General features: G+C 33.7%; 1 protein-coding gene across 1 annotated transcript; it reads left to right on the forward strand.

Annotated features, from left to right (window-relative positions):
- The first annotated feature begins 6872 nt into the window (after positions 1-6872).
- Positions 6873-19385, forward strand: LOC128227053 (protein disulfide-isomerase A3-like). The gene is made up of 13 exons (XM_052937246.1): positions 6873-7088; positions 11426-11513; positions 12097-12214; positions 13420-13527; positions 13723-13849; positions 14224-14337; positions 15440-15562; positions 15893-16075; positions 16388-16490; positions 17135-17260; positions 17713-17792; positions 18151-18202; positions 18571-19385. The coding sequence occupies exons 1-13, from the start codon at positions 6955-6957 to the stop codon at positions 18685-18687; spliced, it is 1473 nt and encodes a 490-aa protein (XP_052793206.1). The 5' UTR covers positions 6873-6954; the 3' UTR covers positions 18688-19385.
- The last annotated feature ends 2428 nt before the right edge of the window (positions 19386-21813 follow it).

Here is a 21813-nt window from a genome sequence, read left to right on the forward strand (position 1 = left end):
CCTGCCTTGACATAGTGGTCCAATCTCCAATCGTTCACTATCTAGTAGTTGTGACGACAATAATGCTGATGACATATTTTCCTGGCAATTTTAATTTAAAATCTTCAAACCTAAATCATTGAGATAGATGGTAGTAAACCTACATTTTGACAACAAGATGTTATGATGTTATATATACCTTTGGCTGTGCTTTTTTCCAAGTAAGTGTATGAGAATCATTATTCCATTCGGCAAATCTAAAACTCTTTGGGCGGTTATGCATAGTATCGCCTGTTATTTAATTTGTTCTTTTGGTGGTTCCATGCTTTTTCTTCGTTCCCCTGATTGTTCTTAGTGTTGTGTTTTAGCCTTCCATTTTCTGTACATAATCCCATCTGAACAAAAGTAGGCTCAAGCCCATCGGATACATTGATTTTAGCAAACGACAATTGTCTACCGCAAAACAGATGAATGTAAGAGTAAAAAATGGCATTGACCTTAAACAAAGATGTAGCTCTTTGATTGTTAACGTCATAATCATTGTTACCAATTAAGTCAGTGAAACCAAACGATTATTCTTATACCCGGAAGTAGGGTCTTTCGCGTATCGTAAATATGTTAAATGCAATATTTACTTTTTCAAAGTTCAATACAATGTGTAATAGATATACGCTGCCAACAACAAGCCCAAATCCTGGTCGGTGTTTTTGTTTGTGTGTAGTCTTTGATGACAGGTATATTTGGCAAGTTTCGATTTGGAAATTATTGTGTTACTCATGATATTATTGGGATAAAGCTATTACTGACAATTCAATAGTTTCCGATAAGTGTAAAGATCATTTTAAAGTTAATCATATTGGATTGCCTTACCCTTACATTATATATTGAGGTTCTATCTAAACGTAAATTCGGAGTAAATTCTATAACGAAATCAATGTAGCCATTTTTATCACAAGAAATGTCCCTTATAACATGTATGTGTAATCATATTTGGTTTAGATTTGACAAGAACTGTTTAAGAACAGACATTCCTTCATTTTTTTTAAAGGTACTTATATGTTTTTAGTACAAATACAATAACATTGTAACAACTATAATTATACGGAAAAAAAGAACAAGATATCTGAATTACACGGGTTGCTAAAAATGATAAAGAGCCTTTTTTTGAGGAAAAAAGAAAGAAGCTTAAATCAAAAACAACAACAACAACATCAAGATAGAACACGAACTACAGAAACGTACTACATATATACAACGTATTGAGATAGAGAATTATTCATTGTTTTACAAAGTATTTATGAAACAAAAATTGGTTATTTAATTTCAGTATACAACTGTAATTCATCAACATATGATTCGATATGTATGTTTTACCAAATATAGGGATTACATCGAGCCGTTTTTTTTGTTTTTTTAAATCAATGTCGTTTTTTTTATGCGTGACAACCATTTTCCTTGTGATATTTCAATAACCGCCCTTTAAACGAAGCGTTCGAGAACTTTCCAGAAAATGCGCTCTAGAAGAATACCAATGCTTATTTGGTTTTAAAGCTCTGCACCGAACAGAAGAATTGTTGGAATAACGTTTTCTTGACGATGGAATTAAGAATTAGGGGATTTACATTTCCCGCGTTTTTGGACACTTGCACAGAAAAGTAATAAGATCTGTGAAGCGTCTTTATACAACAGAATTTTACGCAATGCCAAAATGTGTACATTCTTCGTTTGAACTGAGTCAGCTGTCCTTGAAACGCTCTGAAAAACACCGATCATTAAAAACTAAGAAAAAAGCCACTCCACCACAATTCTTCAAACCTAATGTTTCTGAAACAGTTTGTACAATTCCGGAAGTAACGTTATTGGTCTATAATTTTAGCATTAGCTCTAACCATTGCTTCTCTATGAATGGGTAAACTGATCCCAATTTTGCAGTCATTTGATATAAAAAAAATATGACGTTGTGAGCATCATATTGAATAAAAACTTTAATAAGTACATATCCTAACCCTTTCCACTAAGAACATGTCTTATTCCCTTCCACAATGCGTGGCAATATGTCCCATCTATTTTCAAGAAAATCTTTGTATATTGCTTACTAAATTTCGTTTCGGTGTGAAGACATTAGCATGATAAGATTTAAACATCCGCAACAAAAGTGTTGGATCGTATGAGCGTGTGAGTATACTGTCACAGAGATGTCCTTCGATTTACATTTTTTTCTCACAAGACTCCAGAAAAGCTTATATCACATAAGTTTTATCAATTTTATAGACGTTCGTAATTTAACATGCGTATTATTTCTTTAGAATAGCAAAGCTGTTAGGGAGCCGGCCATTGCATACAATAGTCGACAATTTCTGGACAGTGTTGCATACTTTTTAAATAAACCTTAAATAATATCATCAGTATTTCATCAGTGTATTTTCTGCAATCAATGACCAATCAAATCAATCAAATCAAACTCTTTATTTCCTCCTAAAAGGAGATATGCATACATATGTACAAATATATATATCTAATTTCTAAAGCATTTCAAAGAAACATATCAGCAATGTGTAATTACAAATAAATAATAATAATAACTATTACAAATAACGTGTGACCATACATAATCCCAGTTAGTGGGCATCGTCATCATACAGCAATACAATATGTTCGTAACAATTAACACACATGACAGACAGTCACTAATAAATTGGAACGATATCAGGAGAAAGTCCTTATTGTCATTATTGTCAAGCTGTGGCGCTAAAGGTGCACCCATCAGTTTCATAGTAAACATGGATTCGTCCAATTGAAGTATTTCTGATACAAACTCAATGCCGAAACATGAAATAGCGAACACATATTTAGTTCGCAATTCAGTTGTTGCTGCACATTCACTGACTAGGTGAACAATTTTGTCCGTGGTTTGGACATTACAGATTTGACAAAGTGTTAGAGAGTCAAGTCGACAGCTGCGACACCATTTTTTGCAACCTCGTGCGTAATGTTTCTCTGAGCAGCACGACAACACGTCCTGTACACAATTGACGGAGAGATAGTTGGTTGTAAAATTCTGAAGCGAGCAAAGTCAGAGTCTGTCATAATTCTGTATCTCCACATTTCAGTCTCTATACACTTATTGCTTGACAGTTCTTTTCCATACATACTTACTCGGCAATGTTGTCGGATCTACTAAAACATTGTTAATAACAGAATGAAGATCGTATTTACAGAGTGTGTTACAAATATCTGGAATAAAATCGTACTTTATGGTAGTGTTAAAAGATATGAATGACAGATATCTGACATATATAAAAAATATTTCGACATGTACTTTTACAATCAAGGCTTAATATCTTGTGTAAAAACACAAGTTTCCTAATAATCACATCGCAGGTAAGCTTTTGCAGTCCAACCATTGCTTCACACATATCTGATCTTGTCGAAATATGAAAGCCCTGTATTTTTTTAACTATGAAATGCTGAAATTTGTCAATAGTATACATGTTATGCGCAGTAAGGTTACACCATATTTCACAACCATAAAGAGCTATAGGCTTGATTATTTTCTTGTAAAGATCAGCGCTTACCAAAGGGTTCACTCCGAAAGGGGTGAATTCTTAACGAAAACTTTAAATTGGAATCCTGTCTAATTCCTAAGTGGTTTACATTGTCTGCTTGATCTATACATATATCTCCATAAAGGATTCCTACAACTGGTATCGTCCTTTTACTTGTAAAGGCCACAGCGCTTGATTTGGCTACGCTTATATCCATTTTCCAATCTTTGCAATAAAAGTACACAATGTCTATTAACTTCTGGAGGTAAAGGGGAGTAACTGCAATCAGTGCTATATCGTCCGCGAATGATGGGTTACCTGCCTTGACTGACATGACACTGCTTCCGTAGTTACTGTTCTCGAGTGTGACGAGTAGTTCATTGATGTATACTAAATAGAAAAAACTTGACAAAACTCCTCCCTGTCGAACTGAGCGTTTAACTTTAATGGCCTTTGATGTACTCCCGTTTGTGCGAACTACGCATTTAAGATGCTGTATGATTGTATTATTAAGCGCAAGAGTTTTCCACATATTAGTCCCAACTGTCCAAGTTTGTAAAATAGACCACCGTGCCACACCGAATCGAACGCAGCTTTCTGGTCGAGACAAGCCTTGGCAGCAGCAAATATGGCAGTTATGAAATTGCTTCCTATATAATAGTCTAAGTAAATTATTTTTTAATGTAAATGTTAAATGCACTCTACTTGGTTTTATGTAACACAAATCATTAACATGAATGTCTAAACTAGGTAAAAGAGAACATGTTTATGCATCGTTTGGAAAGTTTAGCATCGCCGCGAACTATAATGGTAGCATTTTAGTATATACATTTCCAATTTCTTGATAAAACCATCATATAAACCTAAACTACAAAGTAAGTCTTTTGTGAGTGAACACCAATTTGGTTTGTTAGGATGCTGTTCCATATCTGTTTTCGGCATGTTATAAACCTTTTTATAATACTTACTTTTATTACTATGCAACAATTGTAACCAGTATTATATTATACTCATGTATCCTATTTATCTTAAAACTAAACCTCCTTAACTCTCCATAATATATATGAAGTCCGGTATTTTGTGTCGTCTTTTTACACCGAGAAGACGTTTACAGAATTGTTAATGAACTCATTCAACTTGATTGCCTTGAGCAAATCCCCAGATTTTCCCCAGCATAATTTAAAATAGGCCCAATAAGTTTGTCAAATAAATCAAGTATATGTTTAACTGATATGCTAGTAAATTTAACGATATTTATTCATTTGAAATATAGCTTTCAGTGCTTGACCAGCTAATGTTGTTTGACCATCCGACAACGATCCTCCATTGCTAAACACAATGCCAAGGTACGGAATCTTGTTTGTAATTTCTATTTCAACATTGTTGTAATAAAACTTCATATCCCTCCTTAATCGTCTATCCTTATGAAATATCATAATTTTAGTTTAATTAGTATTTACTGCGAGCTTCCATCTATAACAATATTCAAACACAGCATCAAAGCTTAATTGTAGTTCATTTTCAGAAGTTTGCAAATATTACTATATCATTAGCATATTGAATAAGAAATATTTTAAACATATCAACACCGCTATGCCATCTAGGCCTCCGTGAGTATAAAAACATCTTCTAAAAACATGGAAAATATGAAGGGTGACAAACTTTTGCCTTGCCGTACACTTAACATATGTATTGTATGTGAAGTTTCTATGTTCTACGTGCAATGATATTTGAATTATTAAAAAAAACACTGTGACCCTCGTATATTGATACAGCTAATGTTGACACATTTTCATATATTGAAGAAAAGGGGTTAAGGTGTTAATTTGTGTAAAAGTCTCTGAATTACCCGAAGTTACTCTATATATCGACAAAAGCCATTATTATATCTGGTTATGCATATATATCAAGCTACGTGGTGCATAACTATGCCCCTTCATTGCTGAGTCAACTCAAGTCAAACGGTTTTATTTAGCATAAACATATTGAAATGTCATTGCTAATTAACAGAATACAATATGGATACAGAATACAAAATAAATGACGGAGAACAAGTCATTTATATACAAACACAAATGTAACTATTAATAATGAGAAAAGTATGTTGTTAAATATTATGTAGATATGTAAATTATTATCTGTGAATACCCTTATTTATTATGTTTCATAGCCCATGTATTCCAAAATTGCCAATGAAACTTGAAAAATTAATATTTTATAAGAAAAGTGTTACGCTTTAACTGTCTGTAATAGTGTTGGGAATATTTTTTGCTAAATATATTACTTTCTTTTTTACACAAAAACAATATATGACATTTCTTAACTACTAATGTAAAGTATCATACATTATTTCAATTAAATAATAATGATAAAAGGGATAAAAAAAATCCGAAATAGTTATGGAATAATATTATTGCTATAAATGACAGACTTCGTTGCACATGTCACACCCAGTGTCATAACCTTGCCGATGGATTATTTCTATTTTGCTGTGAATACGCCGCAGGGAGGGCCATAAAACCATTATCGTACAGTTGAATACACAATTTCTGGGCATCGATTTTCTACAAATTTTACATAAATGTTAAAAAAGGACCAAAAGATATTAAAAAATCATTATTTCGAAAAGTGCATTTAAAAGAGAAAAAAATTCTACTTGTAATCCGCTGGAAGCTAAGCGATCGGATGACTTTGATAACTTTAAATAGCAAAACAATTTTTAGCTCCTTCTTATTTCAATGTAACTTTTAATGACCAACAAAACCCTTAAAAAGGACCAAAATGTAAAAACCATGCAATTAACATCATCTTCAAGGGCAAGAATTATTCTAACATATATGTAGGAAGTAAGTTGATCTGTTGAAAGACAAAGTCGTGGGAACTGTTTAACCATATTTTCCCTATGTAACTCTATAGGCACTTTCGATTCAGCGGATTTCTCCAAAGTTGGCAATGGTTTTGACTGGGATAGTGCGTATTTCTCACTGAATGTCGGTAGGCGTTTTCACAAATAGGAAATGTATGCTATAATATCTAAATTTGACTGAAATTCCGTGTACCGTTCTAGCCAATTTCAAGTCTTATGTCACATGTCACGTTTCTGACTTTTAGCACAATTAAGTTGTCACGGTGGAGTTAGGGCCATACTGCAGGAAAAGCGGTGGGAACGGAAAACCTTGATATGTAAACTCTAAAAATAACAAACATCTGACTACTCTAATATGTATTATGAGTTGTTGTTTTTCTAACAACGATAACAGGTTTTTGATGCGAAAATTCAAGGGTTGAAACATAGGAGTACGAACAATGGGTTACTGACCCGGAAGTCTTTGCGTGGACCAATCAAATCTCGACAGCACATTTACACCGTCCACGTCTAGGAACCGGTGAAACACCAAAGCTGACACAAACGTGAAGCTCCGCAAGAAGTATGATTATTTCAGTGGCAATTTTTGCATTTTTATCCCTGGCCAGTGCTAGCGATGTGCTAGACTTGACTGACGCCAACTTCGCCAGCAAAATCGCCGACCAAGATGTTGTTCTTGTGGAATTCTTTGCTCCGTGGTGAGTGTTGTGGGTGGGGTACACTTTTATAAACTTCTAGCTCAGGGACTAGTCCAAATAATTGTACGTTGACGGATTTTTTGTAGATTTTTGATATGGCAAATCCTTCACGTACAAATTGATTAGTATCAAAAGTGGGTAGTTGTTCCGATCAGGATTCCGGGTTAAAGCATATAGCGTCCATAAAATATCATAAAAACAAGAAATATTACCAGATAATGTTATTTTATATTAGTTCCGTACACAAAAAATAAATATCCAACTTATAATTATGAGTTTGACGGCTTTTCTTCATTTCATTCTGTCAAAACATAACGATATATACATGAAGGGCACCTGCAAGGCTTCAGGGCACAGTTTTAAATCGCTCGGAACATTTCGGCCATAGCCGAGTTGTTACGATTGTATAACGAGGTCTATCTCGAAGCTTTGTCGGAGGAGGCCGAGTTATTACGATTGTATCGAGTTGTTCCCCTTCGCATTATTGTTTTCTGTGTTAGTCAACTTTCGTTTTATTGGAAAGGTAAACAACTTGTTTTAATGCATTAAATGCTTGTTTAGTGCAAAATAGCATTTCACTTACATGGTAAAATATGAATATAACTCTTTATGATCAGTTTCAACCATAAAATACTTCACTTAAAACAATTTCAATATTTTTATAACACCCCCATTTTTTGCACATTCCCGTTTAGACGTTAGGGATTGGAAGAATCCCGTATAACACGTCTAATATTTTAGACTAGCTCAGGGACATACCAAATCAGTTTCCTATTTATATATTGAAGTGAATTTACCGTTTTGCTCGCGAATTAACGTTGATTTCTAGTGGATCACGACTAGCACACTGTCTAAGTGAAGATAGTTGTACTTCTGTCCTTCAAAGGGACTCGATTGCTCATGTTTTCGAACCCAAAATTAGTTTTCCTGATAATTCATCTGAAAATAATTATTGTGACGTTATCATTATGTTACTCTATGATATCGAAATTGCATTAAAAAATACAATTATAGTATAAACAAGTATTTTGGTTTAAGTGGGGTGCAAATCCACAAGGGCAAAGTAAAGAAAAAAGAAAACAGATGCCTTAACCACTAGGCCTCTATGACTTGTACAAGGGTCCCTAGACTTACCGAAATACGATTATTTACCGAAAGACCGATAAAATTACCGAAATATGCATGAAAGTTACCGAAAGACGCCTTCTAGTGCATTTATTTTTAAATAATCTTGTATATATAATGAATATACGCATTGTAGTCAAAAATTATAAAAAAAATATTTAGAAATAATGACTTTATTGACAAAAGAATTTCCCTTTTTTAGTCAAATAGAGTTATCTCCCGTCGTCAACCGAAATACGGTTTATGGATATGGTTAAACTGGAGTTAACATGATAGAAATTTACCGAAAGACGCTTGCTATTGTATTTATTTTTAATATTCATATATATTTGATGATTTTACACATTGTAGCCAAAAATTATAAAATAATATCTAGAAATAATGAGTTTTTTGGCAAAAGAATTTCCTTTATTTAGCCAATAAGAGTATTCTCCTGTTCTCAACCGAAATACGATTTATTGATATGTTTAAGGCGAAGTAAGAACATGACAAATATATACAGTTAACTTAATACTAAATTTTTATTTTATTTTTCATCATTTCTCTACAAACATGACATATAGATACATTTGATTAACATCGAACATGGAAGGCTGCATAAAACATAAGTCATACACATAATAAAATTACATGAAATATTGAACGCTGCAAATACAAAATAAAATGATTAACTTACAATATGTATTTAAATCATTGACAAAGACATATACATGTTAATGACAAAAGCTATGGTAAATGTACATTGAAAATTCACCTTGTGTTACAAACAAATGTGTCAGACATACAAACAATAAAATTGAGATTGAGTTATAAGAATATATTAATAATTACCTTTGAATGCACCATGCGTATATATGGCCATGAAGAAAATAAAGTTATTGTTACCTAAGTTCATATGTGCATGGCAAAAATGTTGCCCGAATTGAATTATGTTTCATTATTATGTGCAATATTTATTATTAACTATGTAGATATCTTCATCGTTGAAATCAAACAGTTAAAGTTGAAATACTTTATTTTGTATGGTTTAGCATGGTGCATTAGAAATAATAGCCTGCATTTCCAGCACATATAGCACAAGGAAACTCATCCATCATTAATGATTTCAGAGTGTTCTATTAATTTGGACTTCTTTAATACTTACAGCAATAACTTACCTTTTTACTCGCGATTGTTATTTATGAATCTTCGAATGAAGCCGTCAATTTGTGTGAAAATCACCCGAAATTATAAATGTACACGTAATGTGGTCCTTTAATGCGTAATTATTATGGTATTTACTCAACGCGTGTCACAGAGCCGAAAAGGGTTTACCCAAATTAACACACTTTCAATAATACCAAACTGTCCCCCAAAAAACGTGCCGCTACTTTGTGGGGTGTCATATACCGGGTGATAATTATGTTGTTTTAAACATCGCCTGATTTTGTGTATTTGGTGTGGTCTGGTTATTATTGTCCATAAATAAGCTAATTTATCTGAAGATGAGAACTTCGCTGTTTAAAAACTTCTTTTTTCAATTTTCATATAAACAAAAATACTGTAGATCTAAGTTAGTTTAAAAGAAAATGATTTTAGCGACATTTTCGACCTATTTCAAAGGCAATGTTTCAAGTATATTCCAAAATACTTTCAAATGCTGTATATACAATTGATCTAACATTTCCATAAGAATATAAATGCTATTATTTGAATCCAAATTCATAATCATTTTCATAATACAACAACTAATAAGTTATTTTTACCTGCGTTAAATCGTTTTTCGGTTGGCGAAGGGAGACAACTATTTCACTGACATATTGTCTTTATTCAATTGAACAATAAGTACATATTTTCATGAACTTTTTCATTTTTATGAGTGTGTTTTAGTTATATGAATATTATGACATCATCATTAATTTGAATAATTGATTATTTTGGAAGCTTTTATCTGTCTTTCAGTTGGCGAGTCGGCACGCGATCTCGAACACTGAAATTTCAACTGCCTATTACATCATTATATTTTAATATTTTTCTCTAAAATTTGGTTTGGTAATGTATTTGTATAATATTAATATAAAAACAATAAAATAAATGCATTAGAAGGCGTCTTTCGGTAACTTTAATGCGTATTTCGGTAATTTTATCCGTCTTTCGGTAAATAATCGTATTTCGGTAAGTCTAGGGACCGCTTGTACAAAGGTGGTGTATTTTTTTCCTTTTAACTCTACATTAATAACAACCAAGTGATAATGGCAACTAACCAATCCTGCAGCAATGAAACACTCTAAATTGTGAAAGCTAATGAAAATTGTGGTCTTTAAAGACAGTATTTTAGCAAATGTCAGCATTGCTGAATGGTTCCATTGGGCATCTTAGTATTTACACTCCTAATGATTTGCCACAATAATTAACAAAGTGCATCTTACAAAAACATGAGCAAGTTCTCTTTAAGACAGGTCAGAAAAAAATCACTTATAATATTAAGGATATTTGTTTAGATGAACATAACTTGCAGCATATTTATGAACACTGAGTTTTTAACACAAAAAATGGTATTGATTAATCCAGAAATATTTATCTTCACCAGAGTTCCGGCAAGGAAATTGTGAAGGCAAGTCAGGTTTCTGGACTGACGTTTATCCCTTCCCATCGAATATTTTCCAGTTTATTTAGTGTAAATGGTGCAATTACCTGTATAGTTTCTTTTTATTTTAACATCAGAAATCGGCTTGAGTATTACAGAGCCAGTAGCTTAATAAGCTAAGTGGGAAGAACTCTGTGATAGTTTTTCAGTTGTCACTGGTTGAATTCCACGCACAAGGCACAATTTTTCCTCCCAGATTTATTTCACATTCTCAAAACAGTACCGCTCCAATACCTCAGTAGTAGATCATCGCTTCTCGAGTTGATGGTCCCATTTTCAATCCCTGCCCTGTCATGCTGAAATACTGTAGAAAATGATACCAGTCGCTCTCTGGCCTTGCGTAGTTCTGAGAAATTGAAGAACATGTATCAGTGCTTTAAACCCACTATCGCACATGTATGTCATTGAACCTCACTCTGATTTCACAACTGAAAATTTCAGTGGCTTCTTGCTCATGTTACTTATAAATGGCATTTAAAATAAAGTAACCCTTTACATAAGCCACTTATCCAAGCTTTAATGCAGCCAATGGGTACAGACAGACTGTTTTAAATACAAAAGAACATTTTTGATTTTTATATTTCAGGTGTGGTCACTGTAAACGTCTTGCTCCAGAGTATGAAAAGGCTGCTACAACACTGAAAAGCAACGATCCTCCAGTGCCTTTGGCCAAGGTAACATAATGCATGATAATGGAATATTATGTGTCAACTGTTTAAACATTTCAAGAAAAGAATAATGCTTAAATTATGTTTTTCTTTAAAACTCTAGAATGATGTCATATTGCCTTCAATTAATTGTATAATGTTAATACATGTTAGGTTGACTGCTCAGCTCAAGAACAGATATGCAAAAGACTAGGGCTTAAACTGTACCCTACATTAGCCATCTATAAGAAAGGAGAATGGATAGAGGAAATAAAAGAGAAAACCGAGGGTATACTCGTGAATGTTCAGATATATTCATTTCACTATGTGTTGTGCTCTTGGCATATCTGTATCCACATATAAATTAAGTCTAGTTAAATTACATTTTAAACAGTGACTTCAAACGTTGGAACTTGAGGCTTTTTCAGGTGCATTATCTGAAAATCAGTGATGTCATATTATCCAGATAAGTATTGTATCACTATCTGCCACCATAACTGTAACATTATCAGTACTGAATGTGACAGAAGTAGCAGTTCCCAACTGATTTTCTTTATTAACTGTTGGTGTGTTCCCAGGTTTAAAAAGTTCTGAATATTCTTTCCCTCAGGTTGATTGTACAGAAAACACAGAAATTTGTGGCAAACATGGGGTCAGTGGCTACCCGACCCTGAAGATCTTCCGTAACGGAGAATTTTCTGAGGACTACAATGGTGCCCGGGAAGCAGGTACACAAGCATGGCCAGTCTGATTGCTGTGTTGATCTACTTAGTCTTGATCTGCTTGTGTGTGACTGTTCTTCTTGTTCTGCTTCTGTGTGTCCTACTAGTGCTAGTTGTCTTCTTGCCTCATTGCAGTAGTGTTCTAGACTTATTAGCTTTGTCTGTATACAATAGTCAACTAGATTAGACTCTTCGCATGCTGTTACCTGTTGTGATACTTAAGTTGCATAGTTACTAATAGGTAGACCTTTCCTCTAACACTGATATATTTCTATTTCTTCTAATTTTCAGGGATTAATAATGTCTATTGTTTGTTTTGTTTGTCTTGCATTGTCTACTTGGCTTTCAGTTCCAGGGATATCAGTTTCAAATGCCCTGTATCAAAGCTTATACAGTACTCAAGTCATTATTGTCTAATATCTCAGTTGTTGATACCAGATTGACTGTACTGAGAATGAAAAAACCTGTGGAAGGTATGGCGTTGGTGGTTATCCAACCTTGAAAATCTTCCGTAAGGGCCAGATGTCAGAGGAATACAAGGGAAGCAGGGAGGCCAGTATGTGCTCTTGCTTGCTCATGATGAGCTAAGAAAGAAACCATATATATCAGTCAACCCTTGTAGGATCCTATAGAGGTGTTAGGGTTTTGTTGTTTTAATTGTAGAATTATTTAATTTTGATCTTATTTGCTGAAATTCCTGAATACATCTTGATAGCCTTATACAACTATATTTATTTCATTTGGGGAAAAAAGGAAGACTTGATGTAGTTATTTTTTGTTTGCTTCTAGGTTTGCACATAAACATAGTATTGCATGCATGCTTTTCTGTACCTTGTTGCACTATTTCTATTTCTAAGCATATTTCGTAACTGTTGTGATATTATGTATTAGTGGTAGTTGTTATCTGTCTCTCTGTTGTGTGTCTATTTGTTTTTGATTAGTAATGACACTCTTTTGTTGAATATTTTAAAGCTTATTAACTTTTTGATCTATTTTTCATTGCCCATTTCATGTATGCTATAACACAATTCACGTAATTCAAGGCCAGCTTAAAAGGTACATTGTAAAAGGTTCTCTTACCTAGTCTATAAGTGTTTAATTAAAAATGGTTATATTAAAATGATGAAGTACATTTCAAACAATATGTCAAATGTCAACAGGTAGTTTGTCATTTCTTCATACTTTTTATGCATGAGATATTTATTTGTCAGATGGTATTGTTAAGACAATGAGGTCAAAGGCTGGACCTGCCTCCAAGGAGCTGAAGACTGTGGCTGATGCAGAGAAGTTTGTCGCCAGCTCTGAATATGGTATCATTGGTAAGTGGGAGAGGTCCTGTCATTTATAAATTTTCAAGCTGTTGGTTGCTTCCTGTATGTTTTGCCTGTTAATTACTTGAACACAGCCACCTGTTTGTATTTGTAGTAGTTGCATGTCAAAACAAGATCGATCCTTGTGAACTAGATTGTCTTTCAAATTATTGTTTAACTCATTTTTGTCTGCATTTTGTGCAGGTTTCTTCTCCAGCGAAGACAATGATGCTGCCAAGACATTCCAGAAGGTGGCAACCTCAATGAACTCAGAGATGAGGTTTGCTCACTCCTACAACGAGGATATCAACAAGAAATATGCAGTCAATGAGTATGTAATAGCCTTAATACTTTATATAATAACCCCATTTACATATAAAGTTGAAAAATAAATCATGATTATAGGAGATATAACTTGAAATCATTTCACAGTTCATATAAAAACATGGCTTCAAGGTAAAAAAAATTCTCATAAATATGCATTTGTATACCGGTACATACTTTATATAATAAAACTTAAGTCAATATGATATATTTGGATGCCTGTGATGACTCCAATAGAGACAACATTTCCTAACTCATCTGATTGCAAATGATAGGACTGAAACATGCATGTCATTGTGTAAGAACAATTTAAGGTAGGCTTCATAAATGCTTCAATGCAGATCATTTCAAACAAGCATGATATATTGATTTGTATTTCAGTGACATTGTACTGTTCCAACCTAAGAGACTACAGAGCAAGTTTGAGGACGCTCAGAGAAAATACAACGATGACATGACTGTGTTCAAGGTCAAGAATTGGATCAGTGCAAATAGGTAATGAAGCTTGATGCTTAAAGGCAAAGAAAGTGTTTCAGCCCATTGTACAAATAACTCTGAAATAACTATCAAATGAATTGCCAAAATACTATTACATGATTAGGAGTATAATGGAATCAGTAAGCAGATGGTCATATTATTTTATTTATATTCAATATTAAATGGTCAACCTTTACATTTAACACAACACACAATCAATCCCACTTGGAACTAAATTCCATGATTTTTTTCTAGTATAAGGCCGTTTAAGGTCTTAAAAACAGTGTTTAAAAAGCAGTCATTGACATTTTGATGAACAAGTACAAATGATTACTCCAGTGCTAGGAATAAAATTTTTCGGGCATGCCAGCTTGTGCTTATTTTGCCAATGGGCAAAGATAAAATGCCTGTATGGAACTCATTTTTAATTTTCACCACATTGTAATTACCTCCCTGGTTGAAGACGGTCGTCTGTTGCATCATGGAAACCTTGTCTTGTGGCAATATTTAAAACTATTTCTGGCTTTAAATGTCACCAAACAACAGTTTTAATGCACCTTTCAAGAAATAATGCTTCACTCTCCTTAGAACTATTTAAGGCCAATTTGACTATTAACATAATCTGAATCACTGTGGTCATATCCATGACAACCACAAATTATCGCACATCCATACGCAATTATTTTCACTAAGAAAAAAAGAGTTCCAGCAAAAAATACATTTTTACTTATTTTGTTTTACTGAGGTGGGAGAAAAAGCATCTACCATAGCCGCACGTGTAAGATAAGTTCATCCCGACCCTCGTGCAGGGTGTTTTGCGGAAACGAGGTTTACACCCTATTCTTGGGTCGGAACCAACCTATCTTACACTCTCGGCCATGGAAGATACTTATACTCTCACATTACTGACTAAACTTTCTTGATAAGTTTTGCCACTCCCCATTGCCAAAATAAAAAACATGACCAAAAAAGCTTTTTTTAAAATAACTTTTTAAACAACCTTTTAAAAGGTTTTTGAAAAAGTTACCATTCCTGTGTTAATGTGGCGCCTGGGTTGTTCAACACTCCTGTTACAGCTCTAGTTTAAATAAAGTTCTATGTGAGTTTGTTTAAATTCCAGCCAGGGACTGTGCGGGCACAGGACCACAGACAATGCTGATAAGTTCTCCAAGCCCACTGTAGTTGCCTACTATGATGTGGACTATGTCAAGAATGTCAAGGGAACCAACTACTGGAGGAACAGGTACAATTTCGTTGACTTCTTCCTTTTGTTTCGATTTACCATGCATAGAAACGTGTTGAAGAACATCAACAGTGACACAGAAACATTTTTCACAAAAAAATACAAATTGCACAATTACATAATGCAAACATATGATGTTTAATTAAGAGTTGATCTGAAAGCTGAAAACAGCTTGAAAGATGTTGTACTAGTATTTATCTCTAGAAGCTGTTTGGTAAATTTCATAATTGGGGGTTGTTAATTTATGCACACTATTTGAATGACACCAAAAACCTCTGCCTTGAAAAAAAACTTTGTTCTTAGTCTGATATATTCTTTTCCTTCTGCCAGAGTGATGAAGGTGGCCAAGAAGTTCCAGGATGCCGGCAAGACTGTCACATTTGCAGTGAGCAGCTCTACTGACTTTGCCCAGGAGCTCGCTGAATTTGGTATTGAAGGAGCCTCTGGAGATAAACCAGTTGTAGCTGGCAGGGATAGCAAAAACCAGAAGTTTGTCATGTCCGATGAGTTCAGGTAGGCTTACTCATGATGCAGTAGATAAAAACCCTTAATTATTACTATTCATGATAAGTATAGCACATCAGTGCTTCACAGAATTTAAAAGTTGGTTACAATTCAATCATGGGAATATTTATGTCTCTGAATGTGGTATTTTTGTTTTACTGTTCAATACCAGGATGTGTTAGAACTTGTGATTGATGAATGTACCAGGTCACTTATATAATACCTGCCATCTTTAGCAGCGTTATCATGATTAATTCATATAAGAGATGCTTTTAACAAGTACATGTGTATATATTTACAATTATATTTTGAATATTTCAGCATGGATAACTTGGAAAAGTTTGTAAATGATTTGTTGGATGGAAAATTGGAAGCTTACATGAAGTCTGAGGCAGTTCCAGATAATACCCAAAATGCAGTAAAGGTGAGTGTATATAATGATCAGAGTCATCTGTGATGTGTTACTTTTTTATTATTAAGTCATGTCCTATTTTTGTCACTTGGCCTGTACTTAAAATAGTTTGTATAAAGATGGAAGAATGAATTTAAGAGACTCACATACATTTCTTATTCATTTATCTTTGAGTCTGATAAAAGCTTTGGTGTCTCAATGATTCAATACAAAGAGATTGTGGAACTTATTGGATATTTTTTTAATTTTTTTTAAGATACAATGAATGTACACATGTGAGTAAGTCCTATAATTTGTGTACATGTATAATTGAATTGTAACTGTATTACCCTGGCCCCAGTTTCTCAACTTTTTAAGCTTAACAGGTTTAAGTAGCTTATTTTAATTAGCTTAAATACATTCTTAAATATGATTTTGATAAATGAGAAATAGTTCATTGCCATTAGCATAAAGATGTTTCCAATTTGAATTCAAACAAAACAAAACTCCTAAATGAGTATACATTAGGCATATTATAGAATAACTAGTGAGCTTAGCTTAATCTTGTTATAACGGACTTATGAATTTTTGAGAAATCGGGGCCTGTACAGTCAGTACAGTATTACCCTTTAAACAGCTGTTATAAAACATGTACATTTTCATAATGTTATTTACAGGTTGCAGTTGCTAAAAACTTTGCTGAAGTTGTTTCTGAAGATAAAGATGTTTTAATCGAGTTTTACGCCCCATGGTGTGGGCACTGCAAACAGCTGGAACCTAAATACACAGAGTTGGCAGAGAAGGTATGAACATCAGGATATGGGGATATTAGTATGACTTATAACATGAAACCAGCAGCTGAACTAAAGTTTCTGCCCATGTTATCATGTCATTGCTTTAATAATTCTCCATGAATGAATCAAGGATAATCACAAAATTATATTATTCAGAAAAAGAAGCTACCTGTTTGGTTATACTGACATATAAACCCTAGATATATACAATAGTTATTACATCCTAATCATGTTAGCATAGCTTGTGGTAGTCAATGATCAGTTGTTGATTTTTCAGTGTAAACTGTGAGGAAAATTGTGTAATAAGATTCTACATAAACAATTATTATAAGTTAAGTTGGTTAACTTAAAATTGAACAAACATCTACAAAATTGTTGTATTATTTTATGATTTAATAATTGAGGATAGTTGAAAATATTGGTTAAGCTGTGAGTAATGCTTACTTGCTTTGTGATTGTAGTTGGCTGATGAATCTGAGGTGGTTATAGCCAAGATGGACGCCACTGCCAATGATGTGCCACCTCAGTTTGAGGTTCAGGGGTAAGTAAAAACTCAAGTCATAGTCATACCTAAGTGTATTGGTGTCATAATAATGTTCGTCAATTTGCTAGATGTAGTAAAAGTCTGGCCCCAATTTCTCGAAACTTTTTAAGCTTTATTGTGAACAGCATAAAGAAATTTTTAATTTAATGTAAAAAACAATCATAAAGAATTAATATTAGGCAAATAACAGAAACAGACTTACGAAGAAAACAAGGCCTGAAGTTTAAATACTTTGTGTATGTTATCAATGTGTAGTCATTTTAAAGATGTTTGAAGCATTATTGGTGCACATGTTTTTTTGCAACAAATAACTGGTGTTGTTTAATAGTTTAATATCATATTATTTACTTTTCAGCTTCCCAACAATATTTTTCAAGCCAAAAGGTTCACCTCCAAAGAAATACCAGGTAAGTTACGAATGTTCATTAAAATTTTAGTTTCTTTATTACATCAGTCTTAATCTGAATAATTTTTTGATAAACATGAAAATTATTACAACCAAATTCATTATTAACACAAATAAATAAAGAAATGAAAAGAGGAAAATGTTTATATAAGGATTGAATTAGACTTTTCATGCAGTATGAACGCTCGGCCGCAATTTTGCAAATTTTTCAAAAAGCGCTAGCATGCTTCATACATGTGCAAAATTGCAGCTGAGCATTCATACTGCATGGACACACAAAAATTTGAATCAATCCTTAAATGAATAGTTTGACTTGTACTTACTTTGTTGAAAACATAACCATGGAGCCGTTAATCTTGTGTTTTACAGGGGGGTAGAGAAGTGGATGACTTTGTGAAATACCTGGCCAAGGAAGCGTCCACAGAACTTAACAGTTACACAAGGGACGGCAAGAAAAAGAAGGCGGCAAAGAAAGTGGAATTGTAGAATCTGCATCCTTCACGTGCTGCTTCTTTTATATTTTCATCTTTTCTTGTTTATTATAAACTTAACTGAATTCCAAATCTGTTCTTTAAACTTACAGTTGAATAGTGTTGAATATCTGAGTTAAAATTATTTTGGTAATTTTCCTGTAAAGAGCAAGCTGCATCTATTAACACTATTTTAGATTTTATTTCCAAGCATTCATATATCCTTAAGATGTAAGAATTGTGATAGCTATTGTGCTGGACGCTATGATAGATGTTTATCAAATTGTCATTGGTATTTGTAGCTATTAGTTCATTTTTGGTGTCTTCAGTTTAAAATAAATTGTCATACATGTATCATGTATACATTTTGTTCTGATCATAGTTTGATACTGTGTAAAATACGCACACTTTGCTCATTTGTAAGGCTGTATTGAAATTCATTTTGTGTACTTTTGACGGCCAAACTGTGTTGAATGTTTTGATACAGCTGTGTTGCGTGTGTGGGACTAAAACGTCATGTTTATGTAACACTAATAATTATTATATGTAAAGGAGTGATTCCAGTTGTTGAAACCAGTAATTGGTATTGTTTAAATGTTAAGCTAGAGTTGTCATTGTATATTTATCATGTTGATATTCTAGCATCATAATGCGTATGCCATTTAGGTTAAAAGTACATGAGAACTATTCCATTAAATTAACCCAACAAGACAAGTGTTCCGAGTTACTAAGTCTATGTTATAGCCATGGAAGAGCATTCTCACCAACCAGAATGATGATGCCATGCGTACAACATATGTGCACTAGGAAAAGTGCAAAATTCTTAGTAAAATGCGTTACAGTAATGCGTTAGATTTATCAATATCAACCTAAGATGAATGAAAACGACGAAGAGGGGCCTTTTGTAATCTGCCAATTAAATAATTGATCAGACTGTCCCTCCGCTTTGTCACTTCAAACTTGACTCTTTGGCAATATGTGTAGCGCATTCAAGTTGGTGTGATATTTCATAGCAATAGTTGTTTCTCAGTCCTGACTTTTTATGCCTCCGGATTCGCACTAGGTATTTACGGGGGATTTTCAAATACAGTGATATGTTTTGTGCACGATCCAAGTCCCTACCTCGGAGGATCAAGGTCACTTGTAAACCCTATCATTTTGGAATGCATAATTTATGTGCTCATAAAGTATAAGCATATGGTCGTGTCCATGCCAACTGCCATGCAAAGAATTGCACATTTGGATAAAGGCGAGGTGTCGCGTGCACGACCTTCGCTCTCTGGAAGGTCGAAGATAGATATAGGTCACATCCTTATGGAATGCTGTACATGAAACATGATGTGTATAGTGGTCGTGTCCGGGATGTAACTTTTTCATGCAAGGGTATATTTTGAAATAAAATTGCACAGATGAAGGCGACAATTGTCTGCAAGTCCCAGGTCGCATATCATAGTGCATCGTTCACTAACATTTAAAGTCGGCTATCATGGTCAAATTGCAAAGAACGACAGCAACGTGAGTCGCGCGTGCTCTCATCCACTCTTGTTCAGAGTACCATTTGAAGGTGTGTTGTGCATATAGCCCAATAAGGGTGTTATATCTCCGCCTTTATTTAGTTATTATTTATAGAACTATCTCGAACACAGTACGGTAGATAGGTGTGCTTCGCCTGCCGTTAATGATTTTTTGAAAATTCATAACGTTAAAACATATAACCTTAAAACTCAGTAGTTCATACATTTGTATATATATATATGTAAATGTGGAAAACAGTTGCCAGTATTTAAATTAATAACTTCTATTAAGACATGAATTTTCTACTTAGCATTTTAAACGATTTTCTGTATTGTTTTGGCGGACACATGGACTATTGTTTCAATTTTGATGTTACGGACGCCAACAGTGTGCACATGGACTAGGTCGTAACTACCATATTCAAAACGTAACATATGGCAACCGTAGTTTGTTTTATTTCTCCAACTCTGACCATTGATTTTTAGGCTGTATGTGCAAATCGAAAACATGTGTCGTCAGATCTACTTCTTAGCTAACATGCTAGAATAATTCATGCACCGGGGTAACGTATAGCGTAGTGCGTTATTAAAAGACCACTTTATTTAATTACCTACATAAGATTGCAATGTCAATGTGAATTTGAAATCAAGCCGAATAGTGTTAATTAAATCTTAATTAAATCATGGACGAGGGGTATAACTTAACTTTAACTTTTAGCTAGTAATACACAAGCGAGACTGATGACAGCAATGTTCATATTTCCTAGTACATATAAGTGTATCAGTTACCGTTATGTTACTAGCTAATTGTATAAGAAAAGTCATCAATTAACATTACCTTGTCTTAGATAATGACAGACTCTTATCGGTCACAGTTTGGGATTCTCAAAGTATGGTTGGGATTTGATTTTCTAGCCTGTAAACAGAATTTAAAAAATAAATAAAAATAAAATCACGCTTGTCGCGCCTTTCAAAGTTTCAGCGCTTTCATTTTTACTGGCTAGAGTTCAACAGTCATTGCACCGACAACCCTAGTTTTTAAAATAATACAGATCATTACTGTTCTATTAAAATTATAAACGAGCAATATATTGTCAATGACAGCTTTCAATAGGTAGAGTGCGTATTTAAGTGTTAGTAATTAGATACTTATAATATATACAGTAAAGATAAGTATGGCATACTGACAATAGCACCGGCCCTTTGGGCCTACAACTCACCGTAAATTTATCATTACGGAAATATTTGTGCAAGCAGGTAAATTAAACATCATCATCATTTATACATTTACTTACAATACAGTACTAGACTTAATTATGTATACACAAAGAAATGAAAATTACTGTTGGACATGGACTATTTATCCCAAGGTGAGAAAAGTGTGCAGTCAGACCGGGGCTCGAACCCGGGACCCTTCAAAGTTTAGTGTACACTCTGCACATATAATACATGTGATACGAGGTATATTATACATACATTCACATCACCTGATTAGGTAAACATCCACTGACATATTGATAATTTAGTCATAGAGTGTGGTGTTGTTGTTTTTCAAATGTGCAGCTACTTAGTATTTGGCTGATTTCCATCGTTATTCGACCGTATTGTAAATGCTACTTATTGTACAT

The sequence above is a fragment of the Mya arenaria genome, chromosome 3 (genome assembly GCF_026914265.1).
Source record: "Mya arenaria isolate MELC-2E11 chromosome 3, ASM2691426v1".
NCBI lineage: Eukaryota > Metazoa > Mollusca > Bivalvia > Myida > Myidae > Mya > Mya arenaria.